Raw genomic sequence first — 19,273 nt, 5'->3', positions numbered from 1 at the left:
TTTAGCATTGGCGGCTTGTCGCTGTGGGTCATGCTTCCCATCTTCTTCGGTTGCTTGAGTGCTAAGAACCTCGCTCTGATACCACTTGTTAGGATCAGGGACGCCCTTGGAGGACCGGGGTGTTTCCGGTTTTAGGAAGGGTGGCCGCTTACACAACACACACAACACTTTGGTGATAGTCCGGTTAGAGACTAAAACCGTTCTCAGCACTACACAAACTGTCACAGACTCTTGAACCGGGTTCAAGGGCGGAAATGTCTATTTCAGTTTGAAGCAACGTATGCGACTTTAGATGATGTTTTAGAAGGAGTCGGTTTTATGGATATAAATGGACCGGTTTACGGAGTACGATTGGTTTGAGGTTAGGTTAAGTAAGTAAGTAATGAAAGCGAAAGAAAGAACACGAGACAAGGATTTTTATGGATGTTCGGAGCAAACCCTCCTACGTCACCCCTTCTTGTCAAGTTATGAGAAGGATCTCCACTAACTTTTATAGTTACAACAACACTGCCGGTCGAGCCCAACTCGCTACTCGCTGGTTACACCAACTCACTATTTGATGTAATACAGTAACTCAACACAGCAAGATACAGAAAGCTTCCGGTTTTAGACACACCGGTTTGGAATATAAGAGTTTATCTCTCTAACTTATTACTTTTATGATTCGTTTTCCGTGATTCACAACTGATGCTACTTTAAATGAAGACATTTCGTCTTCCTTTTATAGGTGAGAAGAGCTAACGGTCATTTTCTTCTCTCTCCTCTAAATTGGTTGATCATTGTCACGCCGGTGCAGAGAGGTTGCTTGCACGCTTCACCTTCCTCAACACTTGGCAGTCATGCAGGCAGCTCTGAGTATAAGATGACATAATCGGTTTTCAGATTTGGACACGTGTTGGACATGCACCTCATGTTGTCAACTTCAGATCAATAAAGCATCATTGCTTTCCTCGCATGCTTCCGATCGGATCTGATCTTCTTTTATTCTTTCGAGACACGTTTCTTTCGTCATGTTACGTCACTCTAGAAGTTTGAATTTTCCGGTTTTGTCTCTTGTGCAATATGGTCCGGCTGGTATGTGAACTTTTGTCTTTGCTGACCGGTCGCTTGAGAGAGTGAAAAGCGGTTCCTCTGATCTTTAACTTGATCACTTGGAACAGGTTTCTTCGAAGCATTTCAGCGACCGGTTTATGATGCCCCAACCGGTTCATACGATTTGATCAGTACCTGCACATGAAGATTAACAGTTGTTTAGTTTTCTAGCCGGTTCCAAAAATTAATCTTTACTTAATTTTTCTATCTAATAGATCACCTTGCATGTAATTTTTCATGCCACAAATTCATGATTAATCTATGTCATTTAGTCATATTGATATTTGTGACTATTGAAGGTTTAGTTGTGATTGATACAACGAAGACCGCCTTGATCCTTGTTAATATGATTAATGGACGAGATTGTTAATGTTCTCGAAATCGATGACAATACTGTGCACAATAAGGATATATTATTCATTTTTTAAATATATATGTTCAATGGGAGATTGTTAGAATTTAAAGGGACATTTATATATTTAAATGAATATATATGGTCATTGATTATATTAAGTCAATATTATGTTATCTAAGGATGTTTAGGATTTGACTTAAGGACGTTATTGTTATGAATGTTAAATTGTGAATACCATGCAGTATTTCTAATTTGATGAGGGCCAAAGTATAAATTAGCGTAATGAGGCAGTTATGACGGTTATGGTCCCCAAAAGGCAGAAGAAATTATAAAAGGGAGGTTGATTGATAAAAAAATAAGTACGAACTTATTTTTATCACACGCTCTCTCTCTCTCTGAATCCCCATCATCGGAGAAATAAGGCTAAAGGATTTCTGCCTTTTTGAAAGACCATCTCATCTAATCATGTCTAAGGATCCAAGTATATATATTCCGCTTTTGTCTTTCATATCTCAGGAACAAGAATGAAGATCTAGGGTATTATAGTTTATAATTTAAGTTTATTATGGAATTATTTTAATTAATTCCAACAGTCTCGCCTTTATTGTTGTTGAATCTTGAGTGGTTTGATTTTGACACCCTCCGATATCTAAGCTATAGTGGCTAAAGTGGGCAATGCGTCGACGAATCAATTTTGGCTTCTCGACGCATGTGTGAATGTCACATTCTCTAATTTGGCAACCAACTTCGTAAGATATTCATGATATGGCTTTAGATTCCGCTATTCACTTGCCAATCACTCTTTTCTTGGGATATGAATAAATTGGAGCCTCTAACTACCTCTATTTTGTTGGTCCGTTTCTCGTATGCCTGATAAGCATGCATAGTATTTAGACTCGTTGTTGATGATGCGATAATCGAGTCTGATTGATATTGAATTGTATGTATTCATCGATTCAATAAGAAAATCTTGATTTCATATCCTTATTTACCCAAGTCTCCGTCAAACTCACTCTTCAATGTCTACAATTGTGCATTCTTCACACGGTCTGCGCCGACGAACCTCATCTTGAGACAATTTCACACTTCCTTTGTCGTCATCTTATTTTCCACCTACATGAGAAGATCCTCCGGAAGTGTTTGTAGAAGATGTGACATCGCCTTTTTATTGAGTCGGACATCAATCTATGTGTCTTCTACTGACTCGACTGCCTCCCACACTCCTTGGTCCTCCATCATAGCCTGTACACGAATTACCCAACTGATGTAGTTCGTGCGTGCTAACTGCGGATAGTGGAATATGCCATTATTTTGCTGCGCCTCAGATGATCCTGCACCCTTTGACATTTGATCATAACGGATGATTTTTGGCATTCACCTGATGCTCTAATACCAAATGTTGGCCCAAGAAGAGAATCACTCACAAACTTGGAGAATTTTTCTATAAAATTTTTAATATCTTAAAAAAAATTACAAGAATTGTTATCTCTCTTATATTTTTCTTATCTAATGAGAGAAACGTACATTTTATTTATATTAAAAAGAAGAAAAAAAACTCTTAATTTTTTAATTTAATAAAAAAAATTGTAAATATTCTATTTTCCTTATTATTGTAAATATTTTGTTTTCCTCATTATTGTAAATTTTCTCGTTTCCTCAATAATGCAGATCTTCAATTTATTTGTAAAAGTTGTAACATCTAGGAGTGATGCAACCAGCATCATCCCAAATGAACTTTGATCTTTACAAAGAAGCTTAAATAATGGGTCACAAGTAAACTTGTTTATGAAATGGTTTATGTATTGGATCATCCATAAGAAGCCTCTGATTTTGGAGGTTATTATAGTAATTTCAACACAATTAATTCTTAAAACTCACAAAATAACTCAAATTGTAAGAGTTGTGTTTAAGAAATTATAAATTATGGGTTTGATTCTAATTAAGAATCTTGTAAATAAATTATTGAAAACTTGATAATCTATATAAGAACCAAAAGAAGAATATATAACAAAAATAAAATTAAGAAAATAAACAAATTTAAAAAATTTAGAATTTTATTGAACCCTAATTTAACAATGAAATCTAAATTTAGTGCAAGAAATCCAGTTTTCAACAAAACCAAATTAACAAAAAGTTAACAGAAAATGAACCTATTCGGTTTAATTTCTACAAATACATTAATTCAATTTCAAATACATAGTCCTGTTTAAAATAAACCCAATCCACACATAGATAAATTCAGAAAATACACAATTCAAGTTTCAAATACACAAAGAGTGAGGTAGAGTTTTCGACTGGGAGAAGAAATTGTGATGTACAAAATGCCTAATAAGTATAGACAATAAAAAAGGCCTAATAAGTACTACAAATAAAAATTGTTTGTCTAAAAAAATGTGGCGAGGCCAAGCCAAGACAGTAAAAAGAAATTTAGTAGAGCTGAAAATTGATATTTTGAAACACAAATTTTGAATTTTGAAATATTATGAAAATGTCCCTAATTCGAGTTCAAAATAGCCATTCATGTGTGAAAGAATATATATATATATATATATATATATATATATATATATATATATATATATATATATATATATATATATATACCAATCAAGTTATTGAAAAAGTTTCAATGTTCTAGAAAGATGGATACTCTTAGTCATTTTTTTTCTTCAACAGTTAATAATGGGGATAGAAAAGAGCAAGTTGATAAGAACAATAAATATGAAAATTCCATACATGTTTTCTTGTCTGAACAGGTCCAATACATGGATTCAAACTCTCCAAACCTAAGTGTATTCAATTCAATATTGAATACAATTATCATAATTTGTATTATTATTTTTAGATGTACAAAAATTTATATTTTCATAGTTATGTTTGTGTTCGAGTTTTAAAATTGAATCATCTAAGCAAAATTATTATTTATAGATTTTGTGAAGGTCTTCAAAAGCAGCCTTTAAAATTTGAACTTGCTATATGAGATTCTCTCATTCCAGTGCCCAAGCCAACCCAAGAAAAGTTAAAAGCTTCAAGTTTTCAATAACATTAATCAATATTAGCTCTTGGGAGATGAGGATGTTGTTATTTGGATCCCAAAATCAATATTAAAACTTAGTTTTATTATTTCTTAGGTACATTTCTTTTCTTCTAAACAAAGAACATTAATTTATGATATTTTTTTACAATAGATATTGGCCTCATAGAAGGTGAGGGTATTGTTATATACTTAACAACACTTTTCATATGCAAGACACAATATCACTAATAAATCTAGGCTTTAGGTAAATATTTGGTCAATACATGTAAAAAACTTATAGAGGATCTTTTTATATTTTTTTGATGTTTCTATTAATTCTAGCCATGCATTACCAACAAAGGAACTATTAAATTACTAACATGGTCTTTGGTCATGCAATAAAACCATATAGATGGTGCAACCAACAAGTTACCAATGAACGAAACATATGCAATTCATGCCAAGTGTTATGTCCTCTATACAAGATTACTATATACAACTCCCTAAACCTGTAGACTATATATAGTGATGCAAATTTCAAACATTGAATAACTATCCATTGGTTCAATGAACAGACTGATGCAATTCATGTCAAATATTATGTACTCTATACAAGAGGAAAATATACGGGAAATTTGAGGAAATGACCCTCCAGATGGGCTTAATTACGGATGGTGCGGGCCCATAATTTTAATAGCGCTGGTGACCCTTTTTTTTACGAAAATATCCCTATTGCGTCACGCATTCTCAGGTTGCGTGACGCAATTTTTTATTTTTTTATTTTTCAAAAAATTTTAATTATGAAATTTTTTTGACGAAAATGCCCCAGTTGCGTCACGCAACCACGAGACGAAAAAAAATTTTTAAAAAAAAAAAACCGGTTGCGTCACGGAACTGGAATTGCGTTACGCAAGGGTATAATTGTCATTAAAAAAAAGGGTCACCAGCGCTATTAAAATTATGGGCCCGCACCATCCGTAATTAGGCACATCTGGAGGGTCATTTCCTCAAATTTCTCAAATATACAACTCCATATTGCCTTGCACAAATACAATCAAAAAGTTCAAAACATTGAGTAACTATTATTAGTGGACTCACCAGTTGCAGGCTCATGTGATAGATCACTTCTTGACAACCAATTGCATGTCTCGCTATCAAGATGGTTTAGGGGATAACATCTTTCACAGTTTTCAGGCTGGTTATCAAACCTTTTATTATCAGTTATCAAACTTATCATCCCTAAATAAATTAGAAAGACACTTTTTTTTATCAGCCTTTAAACTAACAAGTATGGATCATCCTAAATAAATGGTGAAGTCTAGAAACTATTAACATATCTAAAATATTAAATAAGACATACTTAATAATATAACTTAAATTTTAATTCACCTTTAGGTCGTGAAAGTTTTTATCAATATTATAAATTTATGAAACATGTCAAAATAACTCAGTGGTGAGTCGACTTAATAAACCAGAAGGTAACGAGTTTGATTATGACTTTGAATTGTCTTAATTAAAAAAAATTATAACATAAATTTTATATTAATATATAATTTAATTCAGATTCTAAAAGAATTAAAATTTAATTAAGAACTCAAATTCATTATTAAATTATATAAGTGAGTCAACATCTTGTATGTACTACAATCCTCAATGTTTACACCATGTCCCCACAGGTTGCCAATAACCTCAAGTAGTGCCTCTAATTAGGTCAGCATTAGAAATTTGACTCCAATCCAAATTTGGATGACCATGAACCCATATCACAGAAGACTCGTAACCTCGTAAAAATGAGTTATTACGCTTAATCAATGAACAATAGAGAACTATCAAGTAATTTCTTTCAAACACTAATCTAGACTCGAACAATAATTCGCAGCAGCACCCCACCCATGAAAGATCAATACAAGATACTGTAAATCAAATCAAACACTGAAATCTCACATTTCATACATATTTTATATACACAGGAAGGAACCAGGAAGAAAAAATAAGAAAACAAAGAGATTAACAACAAATACACATTCAGTACAATCATCATCATCATCATCAACATCATCCCTATAATTGATGCCACTAGCTAAATATTATAACACTCAACAAAGTCAATCCTTCCTAAACATAAGTCATCATCCCCTGCAGATTGATTGATTGTTAAGGAACTCCAGCCTCAGTTTATTTTCTGTTTCACATCACCATCAAATGTTAGGTTTTCAAACTTCTACTAGAAATATTACAATTATGCCACTTCATATTCACAATGTATGTTTCCCCACTCCCAATCAAATTGTACAGTTTCTGTCACTGGAATCTCTAGAAAAACCTTCTATTTCTGCAGAAGATTCACCCTTTTGTGTCACCTGCGATGCATCAAACAGAACTGTTCATGTTTGGTTCAAATAGTAGGGTTCAGTTATATTTGGTCAGTCCACTTTTAGAGCTTGTTTGATTGATATAAGGGTTTTTTAAAAATATTGTTTTTATGAGTAAATTATATGGGTCAAATGACCAAAATACGTATTTGATATTTTATCTTTATTATGTATTTAATCCAAATAACCCTTGATATAATTTGAATGTTATTTTAGGGGGAAAAACTTATTTTACTATCCGAACTATTAAAATTGGCGCAAATTACTTCTCAACATCTTCAAAATTACCCATTATCATATGTTCTTATGTGATGGTAACATACCGTATATGTCAAGTTCAGCTTGAACCCAAAGGAGGAGATTCCGGTTCTGACCCACAAATAGATGAAAATGAAATAGTATCTTCCTTAGCTATTGCCACAAAGTTGAGAGGTGCAGTGGACAGCTTTCTTATCTCCCTGAAATAACCATTTTGGCGACCCGAATAAGAGCGTGGTGTAAGAAGCTCCGGGGTTGCACCGCCCAAAGAGTTTCTTCTAGGGGTGGGAGTCATCGATCCATTCCCGTTCGGACGGTATCCATTTGTCTTTCTAAAGCTACTGCTTCTTCTCGGACTAGGTTTAGACCCATACAAGGCTTCCTTCTCAGTCATTAGCAAATCCTGCAGCTTCTTCTGGTCCTGCACAATCAAACAAAACAACAAGACCGCCAAACCAAACCAAAATTCAGGGTAAAGGAAATCAATTTCTGTAAAGCATAAATTGGGTAGGAGAAGAAGTGGTAGAAGAAAGGTTCAAGTTAAGCAGAGTAAGATTGAATATGATAAACATGTTATAGTGTTTTTAGATAGAAAATGCTTGTGTTGTTTTGAGTTAGTGTATTGCCCATTTGGAATCACATTTCTTTTTGTATCTGGATTTGGATTCAAAGGAAACAACTTTTGGAAATTAAACGTAGTTAGACAGATCAAACGTATATATTGTTTTCTATCTAAATCTGAAACCATAAACAAATTTAAAAAGTATTTCCAACATTGTAGGCTGATGTTGAAGCTTTTCACCCACCCTTTCTTCTTCTTGTTCCCCTTTCTTTTACTTTTATTGTTGTTTCTATTGAAGGAAGTAGCATTCAATAGTAGTCACATTACAAGAACTTTGTGTTTCACGAGAACTTTGTCTAATGGGTTATTATTCTCAGAGGTCATGTAGTAGTTTAGGCTTACTAAGAGTAGCATATAAGAAGGGAATTAGGGATAAGGTCCCACTAAGAGTAGTATATAAGAAGTAATTAGGGATAAGTTATATTATGCTGAAAATTGTAGCCGAAAAGTATTATTTTTCCTCAACTTATACTAATTCACCTTATTCTTTCTATCTTCTCATATATTGTTACTATCCGTTCAATCTATTACAATGGTCATCCTCACTCCTCCCTTCAATATGTCCCTCTATCCATGCTTTCATTTCCGTGCTAAAGAAAAGTTGTTCTACTTGTGTGTGAATCAACTAAGTTGTGAATTTCAATCACTTGTCTGCAAGTTCGAGCCTCACTCCATGTTGATTTCTGACAACAGAAAAAGAAACTCACCTCCACTGTGAATTCGAATGGAAAGCTAGGATGTTCCAACCTGAACCGGCTTTGACACAAGTCACAATTCTGCCCTATAACCTCCAGGTGACAATGGCGAGTCCGACTGATTCAAGAAATGAACCAGAAACTTTTGAGAGCTATGATTTCTGCAAGGTAAGGGTTATTTGGAGATTCACCGATTGCCCGATGGTTGAATCAATTTCCGTCTTTGTAATGAGGAACTAGTGAGAGAAGAGACTCATTCACTTGAGGCTTGTTTGTTTTGAGAGTTGTTTGAACAGAACGGCTACTCGATTAATTGTTCTAAGATATAGAGGCTTGTTTGATTTGGAAGTTGGAAGTCAACAGAAATAAATAATTGGTTTGTTCCTAAGAAAAGGAATGGTGGAATGCAACATGAGATTACAATATAATTATGCTGAGATGATTTGTTGACTTGTTGAAAACTACATGAGTTTTTACTATCTCTATCCAGATAGATTTCATGTTTTCACTATCCCGATACATTTACAAGACCTCCAGCCTGTGATGGAAAAGATGTTGACGGTTGGATTCTTTCTCTTGAACTGATATTTCAAAAGCATAAGACACCACTAAGAGTAGGAAATAAGACACCACTAGAGAGTAGGAGATGTGAGTGAGTAGTTTATATGGTTCATTTCTTACAAGAATTATACAGTTACATTGACATAGAAGGAATTTACATCAGCATTGAGGAAACATTTCAACAAAACTCTTATGAAAAAGTCTACAAAGTTTTGTTAGATCTAAATGGGAAGATAGATAAGGAGCTTGTGATTAGATTTGAATCAAGAAGAAGTGCAGAATCAAGAAGAAGGGCGGAAGGGGAAGCAAGGCATGACAAATTGAAAGTTTTGTTAGACATAACAACAAATTCCATGAAGAAACTAAGTCAGATAGATTCATTGTTGTTGTCTTACGATGATATGAAGTTAAAGTCCAAAAATGAAGAAGACGAGAACAAGGGACCTTCAGCCGAACCTTAATGTGAGAAGGTTGAGACGCCGCTGCTCTCGGAAAAGGAGGCGATGTGCATCATAGAAAAGGAAGAAGAAGCAGAACGAAGAGAAATATATTCAAACGAAGTGAGTGCAGATTCAGAAAAGCACTTTGCATCGACAAGAGGAAGGTATTAATTTGAACATACGTCTTCTTTCTTGTTTAATAAGGGATCCATTTTGGAAGTAGGTGATATTTATCAGATTTATATTGCTCAAGCAATGTTTGTGAAAGACTTTCCGGCAACAATAAACATTGGAGCCTTCTTTCGAAGGGGGATATGAAAGAACACGAGTCACCAAACCACTTGAATTTCACGCGAATTTCAATATGGATTTGGGAGACGAAGGCAAGCATCTGCGACCTTTGGGAAAACCACCTGATATTTCCTTGAAGTTTGTCATGGCATGGGATTCTGGGGAAGAATGCAAGAGTCCGAGACATCAGGTAAAACCTCCAGACTTAAAAGGGAAGTTAAGAGGGGTCTAGTGTTTTGTTTTACTCGTGTACTATCAACGACTATACAACTGGCTACAACCGGTTTCTCATGTGGACCCGAGCAGTGGAAGAGCAAGCCTTGTCATGAGTTATTATTCACTAAGGCCATGCGCCATTTTATGTAATAGTTTAGGCCCACTGAGAGAAGTTTATAAGGAGTAATAAATGGATAGGTTATGTTATGCTGAAATTTGTAGCCCAAAGGTATTTTGCATCCTCACCTTAATTCCAATCTATTCTCACCTTATTCTACTGTTCCCATCCCTTCTGTCTATCTTCTCATCTCCATCACAGTTATTGTTACTATTTGTTAAATCTATTACACATTGTTAATAAAAACTATAACATTTTAATAATAAAAGTAAAAAACATATTGTTAAGTGCATAACATAATGTATAAATAGAATTACCCTTTGTCGTTTCTTCTCGTGTTCTTTTTGTTGTCTGGCTAACTTGTAATCCTCTAGTATTGAGACCAATCGAACCTAATAAGGGTAAAAATTAATTATATGATTGCACAACAATAGGAAGAGTAGTCATGATCACATGTAGAAATCTCTTACCCCATCATAATGAAATAATTTCTTGTGCTCATCCTCCCAAGCTAGTGTCTTGCTAATCAAACTATCAACCATCACTGTCCACAAAGAAAATATTATTTAGTAGAGCACCCAACGAAATTACTATGAAGTTGTTATCTACAATACAATATAGTACAAATTGTGTCTCTCGGGGATTCAACAAATTTATTCTTGATGGTAAGAGGGCATGGTCGGTAAGACCACTCCCAGTCTCAATCCTTCCCATTGTCAACCCTAAGTGTTCTATATGGTATGGGTAATATAGTAATTAGTATATGAAGTAGATATAAATAGTAGAGTATAATGTATTATGGGCAATCATGAATTATATGAATATGGTTTATCTATTCAGCGAAAAACACCAATCTGGTTTATCTTATCTCTAAGGCTTAGATCCTTCTATTCTCATCTACCTCTTTTTTTTCTACAAATCCAAGATCTCTAGGATGGTACATTATAGAGGGAAAACCTGGAATCTTGGTAACAGTAATTCGTGCACGTTCCGCCCGTTTGAGGTTCGTGTGAGCACCTCTTACAGCATTGTACCGATTGTCATCCTGAAAAATTTGACAGTGCATTTAGAACTAAAGTAATACATCTGATATAAAAGACAAAAAACAAAAACTTAGACAAACAAGGCCTTCGAATAAGTTTAAAAGTAACAAACATTTCAAACCATTTCAACACGGCCTTAACAATAATTGTTTCTGTTTCGGTATATGGATCCGTTTCAAATACAAAAATATATTTTAATATCTATACATGTATCTAGATACAAAAACAGAAACAATAAGTGTTTTCAAATGGGGTTGGATTTGTTTCCTGATAAATGTTTGGAGAGTAAATTACTAAATTTAATCAGAGACGGATTCAACAATTTATTTATATTTATGTATATTAAAATAGATCCAGATCTATAAACAATAAGTGTATTCAAATGGGAACGAAATACAGCTTAATGCTTATTATACTTGCAAACTTACTTGATTATATTCTTCAAGCCAGTTTTCCTCGTCGCAGACAGAAAGCCATCTTTCGATCTTATCCATAATCTCTTTACGGCTAAGTGCTTCATCCTTTATTCTAATGATCTGAGCTTCAATATTCGCCATAAGTTCACACGGATCGACAAGACCTAATCATCAAAACTATTTAGATTAGCTTTTTCAACAATAAGACATCATCACAAGTTGTATATTTTTTCTTTTGAAAATAAACCAGCATCTCATTAAAATTTTGTAAATCCTTCTAATTACTAATACAAGGTCTTTTTCCAAATCACAAAAAAAAATATCATCACAAGTACACGTGATCCTTACCAGAGTCTATCAATGCACTAGATTTCTCAGGAGCGGTGTTTGGATCGGGTAAAACATGGATTTTACGGCATAAATCTTCCAACTCCGATCTCTTTTTCATTACCAGTTCCTTCATTCTGCTTGCTTTCAAGTTAGTTAGCCTCTCAACCTCTTCCAAAGCCTGCCATACAAGAACACATTTTTTTCCTTTTACACTAAAATCTTGAATAAAAGTTAGATGAAGGAATCTACAAAATATGGAAACAATTCCAAGACCTGTTCGATATTTTCGGTTGAAAGGGCTCCAGATTTCAAGATTTCTGTTCCCGAAGCTCTAAATATGGAAACGATTCCAGAAAGTTTTTGTTTCTCTTCTTTCGTCGATCCCATCAGATTCCATAATTCAGATAGTGTTGAAACAATATCTTTCAGCTGCATGAGAGATCATGGGTTTCAATTCAAACGCTCAAAGAAATTAAAAGAAATCGAGATTCAAATACCTTTTGGTATCTGTTTTTTCTCTCTAATTTGAGTCTGGTGATAGTCTTTTCTAGACCTTCTACTGTGCTGTCACTGATGTTGGTGGACTGCTCAACGCTGGTCCCATGCAAACTAGGATGTACATCACCTATTGTCCTTACAAAATCTAGTCCAAGCACACCACATAAGGAATGCACCTCATTCACAAATCCCAAGATCTTTTGGAGCCGGTCAGACTGTCGCAACAAATTGTTCAAGTTAACATATATTATATATCAAAATACCCTTACTTTGTTTTTTTGTTTAATATTACATATTAAGGATATTTCGATCATTTGACACAAATAAACAACTTTTCATCAAACAATGTGAAAAAAATACCAGATTATTTCTAAATAACAAACAAGTCCTAGTCTCTTTGTCCGTTTCTTCTCTTTAACCAATAAATTTTATGTTGTCTCTCTGACTAAGTCTAGTTTCCAAATATAATCTGATCCAGATACGTTTCTCGATCCAGAATTTTTGTATAAGTGTTTCCAAATCGGGTATTTTCCTTTTCAATCTATTTCCAAATATACATATAAATGATGTTTAATATTCCTGATAACAGATATAGCTCTTGCAGTTCATTCATGCTCTAGCATAAAGAATGAGAGAAATTATGGTATAAAAAACAATAGACTAATGTTCAAGACTTGGTATGAACATTATTGTACAAAGAAATACAAATAGGTTTTATGTAATCATTGAGTCATCATACCTTCTGTCTTTGAAGACCTCGCAAGTGTGTTTGGTAATCATTAAGCTTTCTAAGAGATAAATCTTGTTCTTCAAGATTTAAGGAATATAGAGAACCGTTATGATGGCCGTATCCTGAAATCTCTGCAGTGATCTTATCAATCTGTACCTTTAGATCTGCAAATTCCTTAACCCTTTCCTCCTTTTTCAGTTTCAACTCTTCCACTAATGGGTGAAGGGATGAGAGATGCTCCCTTAATGTTATTGCTCTTTTCTCCTTCTGGATCTAACAGTTTGCAAATTATATTGTATTCTTAGTACTCTCCTTAGCAACAGCTCTATTAATACAAATTTTAACATTTAAAAGAAAACGTCATACATGTAGCATAATTTTCTTCTTTTTTCCTTAACATGTCATAATCATTCACAAAAAAATAATAGTTCAGATAGGAAATGGCTCATGGATATGCAATCATCTTCATGAAGCAACCATCTCCTCAATCTAAAGACTAGGGACTCGTTTTGATCCGGGTTTTTTTGAGATTTTTACCCATTTTTTTTATAAATTCTCGCACTATCACATCATTATCATTTTAACCATCAAATCTCTCATTTCATAAAAAAAAAAATACCCTTTCTTTATTTTTATTAAATTTAAATTTTAAATACAAAAGGACATTTTAGTAATTAAATCGATTAAAAACCCAAATAACCTACTTTTTTTTATCAAACCAGGTTTTTGGATAAAACCTCAAAAACCAAGATCAAACCAGCTCTAGAAGAATTCTCAAATATTTAAGCAGAAAACCTATAAAAGGAATTGTAGTTTAATATATTTAGAAATTTAAGCTAACTGACCCATTTGGAAACAGTTTTTTTGTTTTGGGATCTAGATTGATCTGGAATCAATCGAGAAACCGCCAATGATAAATTTTTTTTAATTTGTGTCTTAACTAAAACATGATCTCATCTGGATTCACACCCAATGAGAAATCTAGCAAAAAAGTGTTTCCAAATAGGAATGGGGTCTATGTGTTCATTGAAGGTTGAAAGACGAGTGGTTTAATTGTAATTTCAATCAAAGGTATTTCCAATGAAAAGAATTATTTTAATCATGTTCGTACCATTTTTGTAAAGTTGAAGGGCTTAGTGCACCTTCAACAAAAACTGTTGTCCTTTCTTTTCATATTTTGAGCATTCTTGCACTTAGATGACAAAGATCCATGATCCAACTTTACAAACAGCATGTAAATCAGTCTAAAACATAACTAAACCTTCTTTTTTTAACAAATAAAACAATTTTGGAATCATAATCTAATTCACAATTTTATTTGTCAGAGACAAATAGTAGGTCTCCTTGCAACAAATCTTTTAATACAAACTTTTAACTTTAAGAAAAAGAAAAGAGTACAGAATTTTACCATCAAAATGGTACACATAACCCTATTCTTAAACAATCATCTTCATTAAGCAACCATCTCCTTATCTAAATATGCATTTTTAAAAGTTTTAAGGACTTATGTGCACCTTCGCCAAATCTTAGAGTTCGTTTGATGCTGGGTTTTTTGGAATTTTTACCAAAAACCCATCTATCACATCATATTTCTTTCCAACTATCTAATCACTCAATTCATCAACAAAATACCAAAATCTCCTTACTTTATTTTTATAAATTTTAAATATGAAAGAACATTATAGTAATTCAACCAATTAAAAACCGAAATAACTTATCTTTCCACCAAACAATATATTTTTTTTCAAAAAGAACAATAAAAATCCCAAATAACCCAACATCAATTATGAAGATTCTTACACTTTTGCACATTCAGTCTAAAATCTAACTCTAAACTTTTCTTTTACACAAATGTGGAAATCTGGAATCATAATCCAGTTCACAATTTTATTTGTCAAATGCAACTGTGATCTCACTCAACCAAATTTTTTAATTAAACCTAAAAGCATCTCTATTCTAAAACAGATTGAAAACCCCCCATTATTGAGATTATGATACAACTTTCAAACCAAAAGGCTCATGGTATAAACTTGGAATAAGAATAGAAAAGGAATACAAGGACAATTGTACCTGCAATGTTCTTTGAAGTATTTTTTCTCTTAAATGATGTGAAATGCATATAGAAATGCATTTATAACCAACAAAACAAGTATCCATTAATGAATAAATAAACAAGCAAGATTACCGGTGAATGAAGATTAAGTTCTCCAAGAGAAGCCATCAGTGTTGCAAACTCTGCCTCCTTTGCAACAACAGACTGGTGAAGATTTGCCTTAGCATTAGCAGCTTCGTCTAACTTTCTCTGATATACTTCCAAACACTCTCTTTCAATCTCCGACAGCATCCAATCTTTATCAGCTTCACTCTCGCCCATTTCATTCCAAATTTGCTGTTCATGAAAGATAAAGTGACAAGAGAAACATATTACATAATCAACATGTATTTCATTCTCATTAGAAGCTACTTATCCAAGATTACAAGAATACAAAGAGAAACAAAATGAATAAAACTGTAAATTTTGATGTTTGTCTTTTCTCATGTAGCTTTGATAGACTCTGGCTACATGAACAAGAAAGAACGATTTATTTCCAGAAAAAGGGAAATAAAGGTTTCATGAAATTGGTCAATTGAGAGAGCAAGAAAAGAAATAGAAACAAACCTGAAGCTCTCTAAGCAAAACATTGCAGTTGTTTCTTGTGCCTACTCCTCCTCTGGCTGTAGGAGACATGAAACCCGGTAACATTTCTCCAAACCCCTCAAACAGACAATTCCACTCCAAGAAATTGATTCACCCCCAAGAAACACAGAAGAAAGTAAAGCAAGAAAACCCTCAAAATTTGCAGAGTGGGAGAGATAGAAGACTGGCAGAGACAGAGAGAAAGAGAAAAGGAAATTGGGTATGCGGAGTTTCTAAGACGAAGACAGAGTTTCTGTTCAAGAAACAGTGGGTTTACATATTAACGCTTTCTTCATCATCTCTTAAAGCAACAGATCTGAAGCTTCCTGAAAGCTCAAAAACCCACCTCCATTATCCAACAACTCACCAACAACCCTTGAGAACTCAACGAAGAATCTATTCTGAAGACGAAATGAAGAGATGAGAGAGAAAGGAAGACAGATAAGAGAAGTGATTAGCCGGTAAACAGAGAGGGCCCGCGATGCCCAAAAAATGGACTCCAGAGAAGGAAAAACAATTGACACAATTAATGAGCGGGTCTAAAGGAGGCCAGAACTCTTAAAGCCTCTACCCCAATGCTAAAAAAATACCTCCTTTATCCACCAACTCACCAAATTTTTATTTTTTTTCACTTTCCATAAAGTGGAGAATGATCCCATTACGAAGATGAAAGTTACAGGTGGGAGAGAAAAACAAAAACAAGATGGTAGTGGAGGCAAGCTCAGACGTAAAACAAAACCAAAAGAAATAGACAGTGAGCGGGAGAGAGAAATTTTCACTCACTCGAAGATTAGATAGAAATTAATTCAACAAAAATTAGGATTTGAAGATCAAATTAGGATATAGAGACGATGGATGAGGTTAATTGCGCCAGTGTGGCAGGTGAGACTGAAGAGGGGTCCAGATCCGCGCACATTAGTACAAATGTGGGATGGTTTGTTGTCTCTTTCAAATGAAGTAGAAGTGATGCTTCAACAACTGTGGGTTGCAGGGCCATTAAAATACGCATGTATTTCTTCTATATGTATTATTATTATTAAACTTGTTTGACTTAGTTGTTGTAGTTGCCTTGTTTGGTTAAGATTCTCTTATTCTACTTTAATATATATTTTGATCTCAAATTTAATTTAAATTATTACACATTTTGGGCATCTGAGAAGGTAGGAAGCATTGAATTAAGAGGTATTGAAGTTAGTTACAATCTTTCTTTATAATTGTATTAGATGATATTTTATGGGTTACAATATTTTTTATAATGATATTTGATGGGTTACAATATTTTTAATAATATATTCTATAATATATTTAGTGTAATAAAATAAAATATAATACATATTATCTATATTCATACTTATAACTATTTTGAACATAATAATTTTATAAAATAACATTTGTTATCTAGGAGAAATTTGATAAAATGACCCTAATAATTGACTTAATTGTATTGATGATCAACGCCTAATAAAAATTACGCAAATGATCACTCTCTATTTTATGGACGAAAATACTCCCGTCGCGTGACGCGACGGAACCCTAATTCTTGATATAAATTCTCAATTTTTTTTTCATTTCATTATTTTTCGATATCACTCTTCTCTGCGTTCTCTCTTCTCCGCGTTCTCTCTAAACCCTTAGTGACTCTAACAACGAACGAACGATTTGGCTCTCTTCTAACGAACGACTATCGGTGAACGACGAACACTATGACAGACAAAACTTGTTCCAAAATTTTGTATGAATTTCCATGAAAAGACATTGTACCATCAACAAATTTTCACTCTCCATTATACAAAATGAATATTTCAGGAGCAATTGAAAACATGAATGGATATATAATACTATTAGAATGAGGAATTGTCGCGAGCGACCATACAATTGAAGTCATTCAATTATTCTATAGTAATGGTATGGTCGCGAGACGCGAGCATACCATTGAAGTCATGCAATTATTTATTAAAAATGGTGTCGTCGCGAGATGTGTGTGCCGTCGTGAGAATATCGCTATTAGAGGTATTGAAGTTAGTTACAATCTTCTTTATAATTGTATTAGATGATATTTTATGGGTTACAATATTTTTTATAATGATATTTGATGGGTTACAATATTTTTAATAATATATTCTATAATATATTTAGTGTAATAAAATAAAATATAATACATATTATCTATATTCATACTTATAACTATTTTGAACATAATAACTTTATAAAATAAATTTTGTTATATATAAGGTAGAAATTGGATGAAATGACCATAATAATTGACTTAATTGCGCACATGAACAACGCCTAATAAAAATTACGCAAATGACTAATTCCTAATTTATGGATGAAAATACTTTCGTCCGCACTGGTCCACACCACGAGACGATTGGTAGATCGGATATTAACCGTTCCACATCCGACCGTGGTGCATCGCCGGCCCCATCCGCTTCTCTCCCGACAATTTCAAGCACTCTTTGACTCTCTTTTTAAAATCTTTTTCATCTTTCCCTCGCGGTACTTGTTTGCTATCGGTCTCTCGTCAATATTTAGTCTTGGACGAAATTTACCGCCCGATTGGGCTGCATTCCCAAACAACCCGACTCGATGACAGCGCCTCGTGGTATGACAGGGTCCAGACACGACGCCCTCTCTAGCGCCCCCTTCCAGGGAACTTGGGTCCGGTCCGCCGCTGAGGACGCTTCTCCAGACTACAATTCGAACGACGAAGCCGTTCAATTTTCAAGCTGGGCTGATCCCGGTTCGCTCGCCGTTACTAAGGGAATCCATGTTAGTTTCTTTTCCTCTGCTTATTGATGACGCGATGGAACCCTAATTCTGTATATTAATTCTCAAGTTTTTTTCATTTCTTTATTTTTCGTTCTCTCTTTTCTCTCTCTTCTCCGCGTTCTCTCTAAACCCTAAGTGACTCTAGCAACGAACGAATGATTTGACTCTCTTCTAACAAATGACTATCGGCGAACGACGAACACTACGACGGACAAAACCCGTTCCAAAGTTTTGCATGAATTTCCATGAAAAGGCATTATACCCTCAACAAATTTCCACTCTCCATTATACAAAATGAATATTTCAGCTGCAATTGAAAACATGAATGGATAAATAATACTATTAGAATTAGGAGTCGTCGCGAGACACGACCATACAATTGAAGTCATGCAATTATTCAATATTAATGGTATGGTCGCGAGACGATCAGGCGTTGCGAGATACGAGCATACCATTGAAGTCATGCAATTATTTATTAAAAATGGTGTCGTCGCGAGACGTGCGTGTCGTCGTGAGAAAATCGTTCTGTCGCGAGACGATCATGCTGTCGCGATACGCGATCTTACCATTGTGAATTGTTCATTATAAATGGTATGGTCGTGTCTCGCGACAGAACAATTGTCTCGCGACCATACCATTTTTAACGAACTAAACAAACAACAAACAATGATCGAGGAAGAAGAGTACCAGTTGCCACCATCGTGCTCGTGTTCATGCTCATGGTTGTGTCGTCGCCGTTCGTAGTTCGTCGTGGTTGTCAGTCGTCGTTCG

The 19,273-nt window shown here is 34.2% G+C and overlaps 1 protein-coding gene across 2 annotated transcripts; it reads right to left on the bottom strand.

The window, feature by feature from the left end:
- Positions 1 to 6,454: 6,454 nt before the first annotated feature.
- On the bottom strand, positions 6,455 to 16,443 carry LOC124911205 (65-kDa microtubule-associated protein 6-like). Of its 2 annotated transcripts, none has more exons than XM_047451659.1 (12): positions 15,713 to 16,443; positions 15,239 to 15,442; positions 13,063 to 13,320; positions 12,323 to 12,538; positions 12,099 to 12,254; positions 11,844 to 12,003; positions 11,508 to 11,659; positions 10,994 to 11,081; positions 10,507 to 10,580; positions 10,354 to 10,428; positions 7,159 to 7,514; positions 6,455 to 6,823 (listed from the first exon to the last, which is right to left on the bottom strand). In XM_047451659.1, the coding sequence occupies exons 1-11, from the start codon at positions 15,794 to 15,796 to the stop codon at positions 7,173 to 7,175; spliced, it is 1,809 nt and encodes a 602-aa protein (XP_047307615.1). In that variant the 5' UTR covers positions 15,797 to 16,443; the 3' UTR covers positions 6,455 to 6,823; positions 7,159 to 7,172. The 2 variants fall into 2 exon arrangements, with proteins under 2 accessions (XP_047307615.1, XP_047307614.1); XM_047451658.1 differs by having other exon boundaries at positions 13,063 to 13,326; positions 15,713 to 16,441.
- Positions 16,444 to 19,273: the final 2,830 nt, after the last annotated feature.

Source organism: Impatiens glandulifera, chromosome 8 (assembly GCF_907164915.1).
Source record: "Impatiens glandulifera chromosome 8, dImpGla2.1, whole genome shotgun sequence".
Lineage (NCBI taxonomy): Eukaryota > Viridiplantae > Streptophyta > Magnoliopsida > Ericales > Balsaminaceae > Impatiens > Impatiens glandulifera.
The sequence above is the reverse complement of the archived record's forward strand: the minus strand, read 5'-3'. Positions and strand labels throughout refer to the sequence as shown.